Raw genomic sequence first — 16,369 nt, 5'->3', positions numbered from 1 at the left:
ACTTTCGTCTTGTTTACATCAGGGTCCCCCATTTTCAATTCATAATGACATACATGACATACAGGTAGACAGTACTGCTACATCTATACATTTATGACATATCAGTTTTGCAAATACAGTACTGTTTGTGATACAAAGTAGTAGTAGATAGTAGTATAGACATAGCAGCATAGTAGGTAGTAGTAAATAAAACGATATGCAAATATACAGTAAGGAACCTGACGCATCGCTACTGTAACTCCGCCATCACAACCATTGAACTATTATAACTCTGTTACACCTATACATGGCTGGCCCATAGTAGGTAGTAATAGATAGTAATACATACTGTACTGTAGTCAGAAATAAAACGTTACCAAAAGAATAATATTCTAATGATATTATCTGTCTAACTCAGCCCACTACGGCTGCTGCAGACTCAGCCGAACGTTTAGGCAAATCACAGACGCCGATACTACAACGTCTCTCTGTGGTGCCACGCAATAGGTTGAATCGTAGTGAGCTAAGTTGAAGACAATGGTCGAGGTGTTTCCTGTTTCATAATACGAATTTCATAATAAAAGCGGCCCGCTTAAAAAATAAATAAGAGCGTGTGCCATTTCAACGTTGACAGTTATCAATCGCTTGCGCTCAAAGGATATTTTATAAAACGAGGCATACAATATAATACTATGTATTTGAGCCAAAACATGTGGTCAGAACACAGTGCATTTTGGCCATTCGCTCTCATTCTCTCTCAGCCTCTCTCTCCCTTTGTTGAGGGCGGAGCTTCTTGAATGAACAGGCACCTCGGCACGTTGTCACCAGCTGTATGAGAGCGCCCCCGCTGGTCATTGTTAACATTAACCACGCAAAACGGCATCAAAACGGCCGGCAAACAGTTGTTCCATGACTATTTATGGCTGTATCTGTATCATCACTTACTAACGTCTTCGTATGGAATCCTTCCCCTAGACTCAGTCTGGAGGAGGGATATACCAGACCTGGAAGTAGATTTTGATTGGCAAGAAGTCTGGGCAAACGTTCGAATTGCGTCACGCAACCCGGATCATCAACAAATTAATCTTAATTATATTCATAGGACATACCTGACTCCTATAAGATTGAACAGAATGGGGCTTACACAAGATTATCTATGTTCCTTATGTACAAATGGTGATGAGGGTACATTTATGCATATGTATTGGGATTGCCCACCTGCATATTCTGGGAAGAAGTGACCCTGCAATTATCAGAATTTTTATTTCTGAACATACCTGTACATCCCTCTGTATTGCTGTTGAATGGTGTTTTTCAGTTTGCAGCCCCTATACAGCTAAAGAGACTAGTTTTGTCCGGTCTCACAGCAGCTAAAAAGCTGATAGCATCACGATGGATTCAACCGGATAAAATGTGCCGGAAGGTATGGGTTCTTATCTATCTCGATGTGATTTATCTAGAGATATCTACAGCAAGAATTTTAGGTGTCAGTGAAACCAGCATTGCAATCTGGTTAGAAGTGGTGGAGAGAATAAAGGCTAGCATATGAATTGTAATTCCTGGTTAGAAACGAATGAAAATGGATGGATTATCCAAGAGGGGGTCCTGGGGGGAAGAGCGAGCAGGAGCATATGTATGTATTGGATTGGATTGCAAGTATTGGGTATATATCTCGTAAACTACATTTATATTGATTCAAATGGAATGTATAGTTCTGTGATTTACGTTGGATGTTTACTGTTAATGCTCGTGTGTCTAATTTTATGTTATGTTTAAAAAAAATATATATATATATATATATAAAAAAAAATTAAATAAAAAGAAACATACAGTGATACTGCATCATTGATTTGTTATGTCGTGTTATATGTTATGTGAACACTGACAATGACTGAAGTTGCCCTCGGATACAGTAAGTAGGAGAATACCAAGTGGAATGAGGCTCATTATATTCACGGTGAATGGACAGCAGGTGCTATAGCCTCCCGGCTGGGTGCCCCCGCCCCCCCCCCCCCCCCCCCGTTTTGGGGCAAATGCCTCCTTCAGAGCATCATGCGACTCATATTATTGTATAGTCTGAGGAGGCCTTGCATCAACCAGTCCCACCTTGTCTCCTTCAGTCTCCTTCAGTCCCACCTTGTCTCCTTCAGTCTCCTTCAGTCTTACCTTGTCTCCTTCAGTCCCACCTTGTCTCCTTCAGTCCCACCTTGTCTCGTTCAGTCCCACCTTGTCTCCTTTAGTCCCACCTTGTCTCCTTCAGTCCCACCTTGTCTCCTTCAGTCTCACCTTGTCTCCTTCAGTCTTACCTTGTCTCCTTCAGTCTTACCTTGTCTCCTTCAGTCCCACCTTGTCTCCTTCAGTCCCACCTTGTCTCCTTCAGTCTCACCTTGCCTCCTTCAGTCTTACCTTGTCTCCTTCAGTCTTACCTTGTCTCCTTCAGTCTTACCTTGTCTCCTTCAGTCTTACCTTGTCTCCTTCAGTCCCACCTTGTCTCCTTCAGTCTTACCTTGTCTCCTTCAGTCCCACCTTGTCTCCTTCAGTCCCACCTTGTCTCCTTCAGTCTCACCTTGTCTCCTTTAGTCCCACCTTGTCTCCTTCAGTCCCACCTTGTCTCCTTTAGTCCCACCTTGTCTCCTTCAGTCTCACCTTGTCTCCTTTAGTCCCACCTTGTCTCCTTCAGTCCCACCTTGTCTCCTTTAGTCCCCCCTTGTCTCCTTCAGTCTTACCTAGTCTCCTTCAGTCCCACCTTGTCTCCTTCAGTCTCACCTTGTCTCCTTCAGTCTTACCTTGACTCCTTCAGTCTTACCCAGGGCTTGACGTTGACACCTGCCCACCTGCCCAATGCGGGTAGAATTCGTCATTGGCGGGTAGATGCGTCATTCTACCCGCCAATCGGGCGGGTGGTTTTTTTTTCTATGAAAAAAAAACATTGTAGTCTACAAAAGGCATCTGGAATAATGAAGTCAATCCAGCTCATACTATATAATACTACAAGTCCCACAGGACTGGGTGCGCACAGTGTGCTCATTCATTGGCCCATCCACTTCGCCCGGCCCCTATCGCGCGCGTCGTGTTGCTTCCGTGTTGTGTGTCTGGCAGCTGACAGCTGAACGAACGCTGTTAACATTAATAGCTCAACTGGTTACAATACAGACAGTTAGCTAACGTAACATTACAATGTGGCAGTATATTGTGGGTGTGAAAAGACCCGGTGAACCAAACCACCAGCAAACAAAAAATAGAAAAGATAATGAGACAGAGTCCGAAAACACGAACAAAGTAGAATAAAAGATGAACATTGTTACTCAGCTGATAGAGTTGTGCCCTTCGTGATGGCTTGTCGTACATAACTTGTAAGTCGCTTTGGATAAAAGCGTCAGCTAAATGACTAAATGTAAATGTAAATGTAAAAGAAAGCGGGTGCTCCAGACTAACAAAGCCCTGTTGCAAATATTCAGCACCATGGACAGCTGCTCTCTCTCTCTCTCTCTCTCTCTCTCTCTCTCTCTCTCTCTCTCTCTCTCTCTCTCTCTCTCTCTCTCTCTCTCTCTCTCTCTCTCTCTCTCTCTCTCTCTCTCTCTCTCTCTCTCTATTGTTGGGTTATGATCGGCGTATAGTGTGCATGTAAACGCACTCAGTGTTAACGTTATATGAAAAATACATAGCTAAGTCATACTGTTTTTTCTTCAGGGTAGATGAGCAGAAAGGCTTGCATGTTGGCAATACATACCGAAACATAAACAGAGCCAAGGAATTTATGTTCTACATTGCTGAGGCTGAAAGGAATAAACTTAAACAAACTATTGCCAGCACAAAGTTCCTCTCAGTCATGAGTGATGGCTCGACAGACAGTGCTGTGATGGAGGAGGAGCTGGTGTATGTGAGATGTGCAAGAGCAGGGAAGGTGGAAGTGTGCTTTGCTGGGATCCAGTCAGTTGACAAAGCAGATGCCACCCACATCGCCGAAGCCATATGTCTGCTGATGGAGACAGTGTCAGGGAGCAGTGAGGAGGATGCTACAGGACAGTGGAAGAAGAAATTACTTATATTTATTACTTGTCTCCTTCAGTCTTACCTTGTCTCCTTCAGTCTTACCTTGTCTCCTTCAGTCCCACCTTGTCTCCTTCAGGGTCACCTTGTCTCCTTCAGTCCCACCTTGTCTCCTTCAGTCCCATCTTGTCTCCTTTAGTCCCACCTTGTCTCCTTCAGTCCCCCCTTGTCTCCTTCAGTCCCCCCTAGTCTCCTTCAGTCCCCCCTTGTCTCCTTCAGTCCCACCTTGTCTCCTTTAGTCCCACCTTGTCTCCTTTAGTCCCACCTTGTCTCCTTCAGTCCCACCTTGTCTCCTTCAGTCCCACCTTGTCTCCTTCAGTCCCACCTTGTCTCCTTCAGTCCCACCTTGTCTCCTTTAGTTCCACATTGTCGCCTTGAGTCCCACCTTGTCTCCTTTAGCTTGTCTACTTCAGTCCCACCTTGTCTCCTTCAGTCCCACCTTGTCTCCTTTAGTCCCACCTTGTCTCCTTCAGTCTCCTTCAGTCCCACCTTGTCTCCTTCAGTCTCGTTCAGTCCCACCTTGTCTCCTTCAGTCCCACCTTGTCTCCTTTAGTCCCACCTTGTCTCCTTCAGTCCCACCTTGTCTCCTTTAGTCCCACCTAGTCCCACCTTGTCTCCTTTAGTCCCACCTTGTCTCCTTCAGTCCCACCTTGTCTCCTTCAGTCCTACATCTCGGCAGTCACCATCTCGGTCCTTTGCACTTTATCTCTATACTATATACTGCAATGTCTAAATGTAACCTATAACAGTTTGATGGTGCATGGCCTTGTCTTGTCCTATCAACCTATCCACTAAGTTAGAGACAAATTGGATAAGAAATCCCAGTTGTCACAGTAATGACTAATGACTTTTGTATGAAAGTATTCTGTACTTCTGTATGACAACTATTAAAGAACTTGAACTTAATGGACAGACAGACAGACAGACAGACAGACAGACAGACAGACAGACAGACAGACAGACAGACAGACAGACAGACAGACAGACAGACAGACAGACAGACAGACAGACAGACAGACAGACAGACAGACAGACAGACAGACAGACAGACAGACGCACGCACGCACACACACACACACACACACACCATAACCAAAAAAAATCCATGTTGGAGCTTTAAGCTGAAGAAAAAGGCGAAGGCTGGACCAGCACTCTCAGATTTAAATTGTTTTTATTTAATGGCAGCCTATAATACAGACATGTTTCGGAACGTGTTCCTTCTTCAGTGTAATAGGCTAGCAGTGATAGCTTGTAAAAATGGGAGCTATATACCATGAGGGCAGGAAGTGATATCATAGAGGTGAGCTTGGTAATTCCAGTCAACTTTGACCTCCAGAGTAAGGACTTGATAATGTAGCATGTTGAAAACAAATTATACCAGAAACTAAAATAAGCCTATAGCAAACACCAAATTCTATGAGCAAATAAAAACAACAACAGAAAGGAAACCTTTCACCATTTCGCTGCTGTCGGGACAAAACCTCATAACTCTAATTTTCACTAATCACTAATTTTTTTTGTATTATATAAATCAACTCCGTAGATCATCCTCCATGTGTGTGTGGGTTTTACAAAGTTTAAACAATGGGAAAGCATTAAACCGATCATCTGTCTAAACCTCCTAACTCTATTCACCCTCAAATCTGTGTTAGTTTTTTTCATCTGCTGAAAAGTTGGGTTTTTGGAGTTATGAGGTTTTGTCCCGACAGCAGCGATTTGTAAAATAATAGTAATGATAATATACTCATGATAATAAAAGTTATAAAAGTCACTTGTAGGAAACAGGATCACAACTTTTTTCATTCATTCCCTTTGGTACGATGTCATTAATCAAATGAATATAGTAACCTGTCTCCCCCTCTAGAGGGCATTGTAGATTAACAAGTCCCTTAAACAATAAGAATGCATTAGGAGAAATAGAGAGATACGGTACACCCTTAAGAGAGGACAAAGTGGAGCTAATCACTCAAATGTACACTTGCAATGTCAGTAATGGTGTAAATCTCCGGGACCGATGAACTTTTCTTGCATACTCCTCCGTGGTGGAAGAGGGCCGTCTGGAAACATCTTCTACGGAGGGAGCACAGTGGAGACATCTCCTTCTTAGGTCGGTCTCTGGGCTGCCAAATAGGCCTGCGGGAGTGCAGGGGGCACCAAATGTGTAGACAGTCCCGTTCGTTTCCTCGTCTCCAGCATCTCTTATGCCGCTCGGTGTCTTGCCGATAAGCAGGCCCCTCTGGATGATGGCGTCCTGCCAATAGTTAGTAAGGGTCACGCCATGGAGTAGGATACGAGTCTCTCTCTGCTTCAGGCAAGAATGTGACTCGTGACACCATCGTTGTAGCTACGAAAGCTGATGTATATCCACTAGGGACAGGGTGAACTGTAAACTCTGGAGCTGCAGGTCTCTAAGCTACCAAAGTAGCTATGTATCAAAGTCAAGTTAGACCGCGCTCTCAGTATCTAACACTGGGTGCTGAAATCCCAAACATTATGAAGAAAAAGGCGAAGGCCGGACCAGCACTCTCAGATTTAAAAAAAAATTATTTAATGGCAGCCTATAATACAGACATGTTTCGGAACGTGTTCCTTCTTCAGTGTAATAGGCTAGCAGTGATAGCTTGTAAAAATGGGCTTTAAGCTGGTAATCAATAATGTATTAAATTTTTTAAATGTATCCTGACCAACCCTGTACTTTACTCATACCTTCTCCACTGTGCTCTGCTCTGACCCCAGATCAATTTTGGAGGGTTGCCTGTGTCGGCCAAGCCCAGCTCTGGTGGCAGGGACAACTTTGTGGGCTGCATGGAGGGAATCAGCTACAACGGAGACAACATCACCAACCTGGTCCGCAGGAAGAGGATTGACACATCCAGCTTTGTAAGACACATTTATTGTCTCTCTGTCTCTGTCTGCTTTTGTGTGTGTGTGTGTGTGTGTGTGTGTGTGTGTGTGTGTGTGTGTGTGTGTGTGTGTGTGTGTGTGTGTGTGTGTGTGTTTATGTCTGTCTGTGTGTCTGTCTGCCTCGCTCCCTCTCGTCGACCATATGATCTTTCTCGCCTCCTCTCTTCACATTAAAACATGCAGTGTAAATGAGAGCTGGGGGAACTCCTGCCCTGTGGCGCTGCTCAAAAGATCACAGCAAACAAACAGATTCTCTGCATTTCTCCACAAGCCTAACTGCAACGGCTGCTGCAGCGCAGAAATGTCAAACGCCAACAGCCTTTCCATTAAGGCTGAAGGGTTGAAACCCCCTAAACGAAGGGAGCAATTATAGTTTCTGCTGTCAGTGTGGGGTTGACAAAGCGTGAAGCAGCAGTGTTATGGATTCCCGGGCTTTAGTATTGATTCCAGATCTTCCAGGCCTCTTAGTACTGTTTTTAGCCCGGCAGCTAATGGATTTAACAGGCCTTAGCCAGCTTGCTCCTCCAGTCCCTGCCTGCCCCAGTTCCTGGTGTTGTCTTGCAGTGCTTTCAGACTCAATCAAGAATGGCCAGAGAGAAATCATATAGTATGGTTTTCCAACGTGCACTTTCTCACCACTATTGCACTTATTTAATGTCAGCCAGTGCTACAGTCTTTGTCTTTCTTTCTTCCAGGTAGGGGTGGACGGTATAAACGGTATACGGTATAAACGGTATGAATTTGCTCTACGTATGGATTTTGACTATACCATGTAACCGGTAAAGCAGCTCTAAAAGAGCAATGACGTCATGTAACCACAGCGCGACTATTTCAATCGCATTTGCCCCTAAAAATAGATCGAATTAGTCATAGATAATAGATATGTGCAAACTGGAAAAAGTTATTTAGGAGGCTTCGTGCAGTGGGTGTGTCAACATGCAATTGTCATTTCATAATAAACACATATCACCGCGGCGCACAGCAAGTTTCAATTTCAGTTCCTGGCATTTTTAACCAGTGGAGAAAGGTAAGGGATTTCCCTATCGTTTTTCTTATATGAATTATTCTACGTTAACCCTTAGAAGTGTAACCTAAATAGCTCCTCCTCCTGAGAATTTCCCCCTTTTTTTTGTTACATAATATAAAATTACAGATTCATACCTTCAAAATAAGCCATCAATTGTCAAATTTGAGACGATAGTTTTCAATCAATGTCCTATCAAACATTCTGGTAAAATCCTAACACCTTTTCAATACAGGACTTGAAGTAGAATCAAGTTCATTCAGCTATCTGATGAGAGAACTACACTCCCAGAATTCAATGTGATCATTGTCACTAGATACATTTCACACCTGAGCAAAGGCCCAGTCATTCCTTTGTTATTCCAGTGAATGGACCCAGCAGGAGGCCTAGCCTGTGTGTGTGTGTGTGTTTCTGTGTGTGTGTGTGACTGTGTCTGTATCTACAGTACTGTACCATATCAAAAAAAAATAAGCAAACTAGAATAGATGTAAATGTAATGTGTAAATGTGTAAATGTAAATGTGTGTGTGTGTCTGTCTGTCTGTGTATGTGTGTGTGTGTATGTGTGTGTGTGTGTGTGTCTGTGAAACATGTCTTGTACTCATTTACCTCACTAAATACAGCAATGTGTAACTGTAGATTTCAAGAGAGAGAGAGAGAGAGAGAGAGAGAGAGAGAGAGAGAGAGAGAGAGCGACATTTATAATAATTATATTATTAATTCGTTTTTTTACACACACACACTAATAACATGATCATAACCAGAGAAAACAAGACCAAAGACAACTGGAATAGAATATCACACAATTTTATTAAAAACACATAGAGAATAATAATCAACAAGAAACATCAACTGTATCAATTGTATTGTACAATGAACAACCCTATATATCACTTTTGGATTACAATAGTAATACAAGGTGCCTCATATGATATTTGGCAGAGAGCGCGACCACAATGAATTTAGGCAAAATCTCCAAAAAAATAAAATTATGCACATGTATAAAAAAAAATAGGTGTCTCCTCATGGTTGTATCTGCCTGTTTTGTATCACACTAAGTGATATGTGAAAAAGCAGTTCCTGTCTGGAATGAGACAGAGGGCCACACCACATTCACCGCACTTCCAGGGGGTCTTCATCTTACAATGTACGCAAAACAGGCGGCCAGCCGTGGCCTTCTGGGATTTATCTGCCTGTTGCGTGATCGCAACAGGTGAATGGTTCCTTGGTAGGCGGTCCACTGGTGCTGTGGGTAGATTGTCCACTGGCACCTGTACAACTGTGATGCCACACAGCTCAGCTACCAGCTCCTGCTGGAAGACCAGGTGGGTCATCGGCTGCACCTGCTGCTCTCTGCACAGCTCCATGTGAAGAAGGTAGGAGTTAGTGGCGGCAATGTCCAGATAATGATAGAGCAAAGTCCTGTACCATCGCATGGTCTTGTGGTGTGCAGAGTAGTACTGGATGAGTTGGTCAGACAAATCAACGCCTCCCATGTACTTGTTGTACTCCAGGACAGGTGTTGGGCATGCAATGTTCTCAATGGACCAGGTCTCACTGCGCTTGTTTTTTATTCTCCTCAGCACAGTTTTTCCAGCGAATGACTCGTGGATTGTGGAGCAAACAGAGACTTCACGTGTGTCCATCCACATCACAAAGACCAGTGGGCCATCACGTAGCCACCTGATGGTGCCCCTAGCATCCTTCTTTTTGAGAGCATTCACCTCTGTGCGGGGGCATTCTTTTCTGTTGTCTCTGTACGTTCCACATGCTCCGACACCCAGGCTATGCAGATCCCTGAAAAGCTTTGGACTTGTATAAAAGTTATCGACATACAAATGATATCCCTTGCCCATGGGTACTTGCTTGAGGTGTGCTGGCTTTATTTCCCTCTAAGTGCTATATTTGCAATTGAAAACCACACCCACAACAGAGAGAGAGAGAGAGAGAGAGAGAGAGAGAGAGAGAGAGAGAGAGAGAGAGAGAGAGAGAGAGAGAGAGAGAGAGAGAGAGAGAGAGAGAGAGAGAGAGAAAGAAAGAAAGAAAGAGATACAGAGATATACAGAGAGAGACATTTATAATAATTATATTATTAATTTGTTTTTTACACACACACACACACACACACAAACACACACACACACACACACACACACACACACACACTAATAACATGATCATAACCAAACCAATTTCAAATGTATCATCAAGTACAAAATAGATTTGATCGTAATATTTATGAGAATGCATGTTTTTTCACACTACAGGAGGAGTATGTCACAGTATGATATCATAATCGAACATTCTAGAACCTTAACCTTAACCATGCCTAACCTTAACCGGCGAAAGAATACACGTGTAAAAAAAAAAATCACGTTAAAAAATTTTTTTGTATGGGATTCGAACTCGTCAACAACGGACCGCAGGAGCGCAGGACCGCTGCTCTGCGAGGTGAGCTGAAGCGCTGAATGAAAATCATGGAACAGTAACAGGCCACCTCTCTACTCTAGACTAGAGAGCTGTCATCACCGTGATGCGCGCTGAATGAACTGCGAACTGCAGGACTATTATTATCAACGACAGACAGTGAGAAACACAACCCCCCCCCCCCCCCCCCCCCTCTCGCGCTGAAGAATATGCATATTAGATCACTCAGTGATTAACACCTATGCGCTGTTTGTGTGTGCGCGCGTGCATGTACGTGACGCGTTGTAGTTTCGGGGGAATATAGGGATATTTAGAACTATACAATTGAGCAAGAATTAAACATATTTACAAGTCGTATTATGTTTAGCAAGTAAGGATACATATAGATTACACTATATGCACTCGAAATTGTCTTTGTTCTATTTTTACAGATTTTTGAAAAACGGGACTTCCTGAGCATTTGTGAGAGATTCTAATTCTTTTGTTCTCCGCCCACGGGAGCAATAAGCCCCGTTGACTTCTAAGGGTTAATAAAACATACCTGGTGATCAACTACAGTTTGCTGTAAACATTATGATATGTGTGTAGTGTTATGATAACGACGGCTGCAGCGGGAGCCGGGAGGACGGCTGCAGCAGTGGAGTTACATTTACATTTACATTTAGTCATTTAGCTGACGCTTTTATCCAAAGCGACTTACAAGTTCTGTACGACAAGCCATCAGGAAGGGCACAACTCTATCAGCTGAGCAGCAATGTTCATCAAAGTGTTGAGTGCTACAGTGTAGGTTAGTTTATTAGGACAAGTGCATGACAGTACGGTTAGTTAGGGTTAGTTTTTTTTTTTTTTTTTTTTTTTTTTTTTTTAATTCAGATAATGGTTGAAGAAGTGCGTCTTTAGTCGACGGCGAAAGATTGGACGTGATTCGGCTGTCCTAACTGGGGTGGGTAGTTCATTCCACCATTGTGGGGCAAGGACTGAGAATAGGCGACTTCTCTTTGATGACCCTCCCGGAGCTTGGATAGGAGTAGGTCTGAGGCGGCCAGAAGATGCAGAGCGTAGGGGTCTTGAGGGTGTGTAGTTAGAGACCATTGACCGGAGGTAGGCGGGAGCGGTTCCCTTTGCCGCACGGTATGCTAGGTCGAGGGCCTTGAAGCGGATTCGTGCAGCAATGGGGAGCCAGTGCAGGTCCCTAAGAAGTGGGGTGACATGGGCCGACTTCGGTAGGTTTGAGATCAGGCGGGCCGCTGCGTTCTGAATGAGTTGAAGAGGCTTAGTGGCAGTGGCCGGGAGGCCAGCGAGCAGTGCATTGCAGTAGTCGAGGCGGGAGATGACTGTTGATTGGACGAGGAGTTGGGTGGCTTCTTTTGTCAGGAAGGGGCGTATCCTTCTGACGTTGCTCAGGAGGAATCGGCAGGTTCTGGTCGTCGCTGCGATGTGAGCAGAGAAGTTCAACTGGTCGTCGAGGACAACACCAAGGTTCTTGGCGGTCGGGGACGCAGTCACAGCTGCATTCTCGACTGTGATTGAAAGGTCGGTTAGGGGGGAGGATTTGGCCGGCAGGTGGAGCAATTCTGTTTTGCTTAGGTTCAGTTTGAGGTGGTTGGACGTCATCCAGGCTGAGATGTCGGACAGACAGGCCGAGATCCGCACAGAGACGTGGATATCTGAGGGAGGGAAGGAGAGGAAGAGTTGAGTATCGTCGGCATAACAATGGTAGGAGAAGCCATGAGACGTGAGAATGTTACCCAGTGATTTAGTGTAGAGGGAGAAGAGAAGGGGTCCTAAAACCGAGCCCTGGGGGACACCCGTCCGTAGGGGGCGGGTGGCCGACAGGGTCCCTCTCCATGACACTTGGTAGGAGCGGTCATTGAGGTATGATGACAGCCATGTCAGCGCAGAGCCAGCCACTCCCATTCCTGCGAGGGCCGCAAGGAGGATCTGGTGGTTGACTGTGTCGAAGGCTGCAGATAGATCTAGGAGAATCAGGACAGAGGAGAGGCCTTTGAGTTGCGAATAGCATGTAGCTGCAGAGCCGCAGAACCATGGGCGCTTTTAGGTCTGGTCACAGGCCCGCTCAACAGCGCCCCCCCACCCAACGGCTGATTTGCCAATGGCTCCTGAAAGCGCCCATGGTTCTGCGGCTCTGCAGCTACATATGCTTCTAGCAAAATCCAGCATCCAGCCTCGCTGTTTGCAATGGGAGCAGCACGGAGTCTCGACTCTGGACTTATTTTATTTGGAATATAATGACTTTATACGCAAAAGTAGCCTAGTTTTAAGTTAAAATATTATAAATCTACATGCCTTGAGGATGTCATTCTGTATATAGCCTGCCTATCAGGCAAAAAAAAATATTCTAACGGAAACACTGATACCGTGATATATACCGTTACCGTCTATGCTTCAAATTATACTGTGATATAAATTTTAGACCATACCGTCCACCCCTACTTCCAGGGCATATTAGCTCTCTTTTACTGCTGATACACTCTACAGTAGCCAGGTCACCCTGGCCCTCTTGAACCCCCTGCTGAAATGAACATGAAATGAACAAAACACCTATAGAGTTTTTTTTAACACTTTCTACAGCCATTTTAATTGGAAATGTACAGTCTGTCTGAATCAGTTGTAGATTTGGATGTTCACCTTAAAATACACAGCTGCTATCTTTAACTCTTTGACGGCCAAACACGTAATATTTCGTGTTTCACCGCCAACGTTTGAGCGCCAAAAACTGAATAATACGTTTTTAGATCATTTGATCTTTTGTCCCTGGCTCATTTGCCTATGTTGGAATTGCAATGCCGATCGAATCTCACCAGGTGGCAGTATCGCCTACCTTTTGAACTCTGATAGTCCAGTTCAGACATTGTCTCTACTGATCTCTTTCTGTCAAGACTCTCTCTGAGGGGGAGGAGCTCTTGCAGAGCAATCGCTAGGAGATCTGCTTGCCTCAAAACCTATGGTTTCCTGTAAACACGAGTAATTACATATAAGCGAGTAATCGTGATCTGGAATTATTCTTTTTGGAGTACCTTCTGGCTAACGTAAGGATATTCTATGTGTATTTTACAGAACCTGAAACATGTTTCTGTAACGATCACAGTGTCTTATTTTACCTGACCTAAACCAAGCTTTTTCTAACGATCACATTTTCGGGGTAAGACTGAAGGCACACATGTACATGGTATATAACTTTGATTTGGGAGTATTTGGGGTTTTAGGGGATCAACCAGAGCGACTTGGGCTCTTGCGATCTATGGAAAAAGACTGGATTATTTTGGAAATGGGCGATGTTTAGCGTGTAATAAACTACAAACTACAGTGTGTAGAAACAAACTATTTTTTACATGTTGGACTAAAAACAGTGTCTGTCAAATTAGCCATACTATTTTCTCCATAGCTATAATTTAGAATATACAATAGCTCCGCAATGATCGTGAAATATCGTGAAAATGGTCAAGAAAAGCTGGCGCTAGCCAGTGCAGATGGGGAAAGGGTGTGGCTCTCAATGAGTTAAGAGTGAATGTACACAAAACACCTCAACTGACTTTCTACAATGAGATCTGAAAACATGTCCCATCTCCAATATCTACAGTGGACTTGTATGGGTCCTCCTGTGATTAAGGTCTGTTTTATCACAGAAGAAGTCTTCCTGTGTAGGAGAGATGAACCAGAAGATGCAGCGTTCCTACCCGGCGGTGTGATATAGTCTGGATTTGACAGGAAGATTATTAGAGTGACTTTTTGTGATAAAGGTGATTTCTCACCTCCTCCATTCTATCCCACATGATTATTTAAAGATCCTCATTAAAGACTCTTACCCAGTGAATGGTTTTGGTTTGACCCCCCTCTGCCAACAATAACTGGCCATATGGCGTCGGTGCACACACTGCTATCAGGAGGCGTGGCCCCCAACCCTACAGAGCCCCAGAGGCTGTCTGGCACCGGCTACAGGCCGGACACATGCCCTGCGGCGAGCAGAGACTAAACTATCACTAAGCAGTCCAGCGGTCCAGCTTTGAGCCTGGTGAGGCAATGAAGAAGAAGGGGAGATGGAGTCTTCCAGAGGTCGTCAGGAGTCAAGGACCGGAAAAAATACATCCTTGACCTCGAGAAGAAGACGAGCAGTCGAGCTAGAAAGGGCCTGTGGAAGGGGAGCTGGGCGGGATGTTTTACAGAAACGAAGCATGGCAACGAGAGGTGCGTTTAAAGAGGGCCAGAAGCGGGAGGAAAAGGGGGGAGAGGAGTCTTTGGATTGGTATTTAGGAGGCAAGCACGGTATAATCAAGGGAGACGGCGAACAGGTGTGTATGGTTAAAGGGAGCAGGGAGATGGAGGAGCGCTTGTGCTTGTGTGTAAAAGGAGATATAGAGGTTGATGTGTGGTGCATAGAGTGGATATAGAGGCTGATGTGTGGTGCATAGAGTGGATATAGAGGCTGATATACGGTGCATAGAGTGGATATAGAGGCTGATACACGGTGCATAGAGTGGATATAGAGGCTGATACACGGTGCATAGAGTGTATATAGAGGCTGATACACGGTGCATAGAGTGGATATAGAGGCTGATACACGATGCATAGAGTGGATATAGAGGCTGATACACGGTGCATAGAGTGGATATACACAGTGCATAGAGTGGATATAGAGGCTGATACACAGTGCACAGAGTGGATATAGAGGCTGATCCGTGGTGCACAGAGTGGATATAGAGGCTGATCCGTGGTGCACAGAGTGGCTATAGAGGCTGATCCATGGTGCACAGAGTGGATATAGAGGCTTTACGTGGTGCGTAAAGAGGATAGCGCGGAGAGTGTTATTGGTTTCACCTTCCTCCTGAAATTGTATTGTTCGACTTCAAATGGATTAATTCAAAAGCCGATACCCCAAGTATGCTACTTTATGCAAATAAAACAGCAGGGTTTGTGAGAACCACTGTAGCGAACACCAATCCCCACACAGGGTTCTATAATAGAGTTATGTGCCTAGGCAATTCCAATCATGTTTTTAGTTTCACTGTTTGATTTAGAATTTCTTCTGAAATTGCCTCATACCTCTACATTTAGCATATTATGTTAGAGGTGAATTAGAGTTGAATTAGAGGCGCAAAATTACAAGCAGAAAATAACATTGCCTTGACCTTGCTCACACAAAGCCTGAGAGAAGGGCCTGGTAAATAAAACATTCCGCAAGAATATTGAGGGTATTTATCCAGGGGAGCTCTTTTTGGTGCAGTGTGTGAAACGAATCACAAATCACTTAAAGTTTGCATCAACTGCTGTTCATGTCAAGGGAAAAACCAAGTCCACTTCTGGTTGCAAATATAATATATTTTTAATAATAATAATAATAATAATAATAATAATAATAATAATAATAATAATAATAATAATAATAATAATAATAATAATAATAATAATAATAATAATAATAATAATAATAATAATAATAATAATAATAATAATAATAATAATAATAATAATAATAATAATAATAATAATAATAATAATAATACTAATAATAATAATAATAATAATAATAATAATAATAATAATAATAATAATAATATAATAATAATAATAATAATAATATATATTTGAGTAGCAGTAGAGTTCATATGTGTTCACCTTGGCTCTGCAACCTTCAGATACCCACAATCCCTTGTGTGTGGCCTTATACACAGAGCTGGCTCTACTGTACGTGCAAGATGCACAACCACAATGGTTGACCTCACTTCCTACAATTTATTTAACATGTCAGGATAAACTTTTCTCCCTTTCCCACTCTTAATCCTACAAGCTCGTTTATATTCACCTCTTTCTCTCGCTCTCTATCTCTCTCCCTCTTTCTGTCTTTTTTTACATGACCAGGAAGAAGAATGACAGGGATAAGTGGGGGGGGGGGGGGGGGGGGGTGCTGGTGCATAGAGGTTTCAAGGGACTGATTAGAGTGAACTTTAAATTGGATTTTCAATTTAAT

The 16,369-nt window shown here is 43.6% G+C and overlaps 1 protein-coding gene across 1 annotated transcript in view; it reads left to right on the top strand.

Annotated features, from left to right (window-relative positions):
• Positions 1–16,369, top strand: part of LOC311239035 (contactin-associated protein-like 2) — a gene marked incomplete at its 3' end in the record, with an annotated part of 309,018 nt that overhangs the window by 106,562 nt on the left and 186,087 nt on the right. The window contains exon 7 of the mRNA XM_084327260.1: positions 6,766–6,909. Within this exon, the coding sequence (XP_084183386.1) occupies positions 6,766–6,909 (144 nt within the window). The remainder of the gene's footprint in view (positions 1–6,765; positions 6,910–16,369) is intronic.

This window comes from Notolepis coatsorum (assembly GCF_963971535.1).
Source record: "Notolepis coatsorum genome assembly, chromosome: 13".
In the NCBI taxonomy this organism is placed as follows: Eukaryota; Metazoa; Chordata; class Actinopteri; order Aulopiformes; family Paralepididae; genus Notolepis; species Notolepis coatsorum.
Note: the sequence above shows the minus strand (reverse complement) of the source record. Positions and strands in the feature narration are given on the sequence as shown.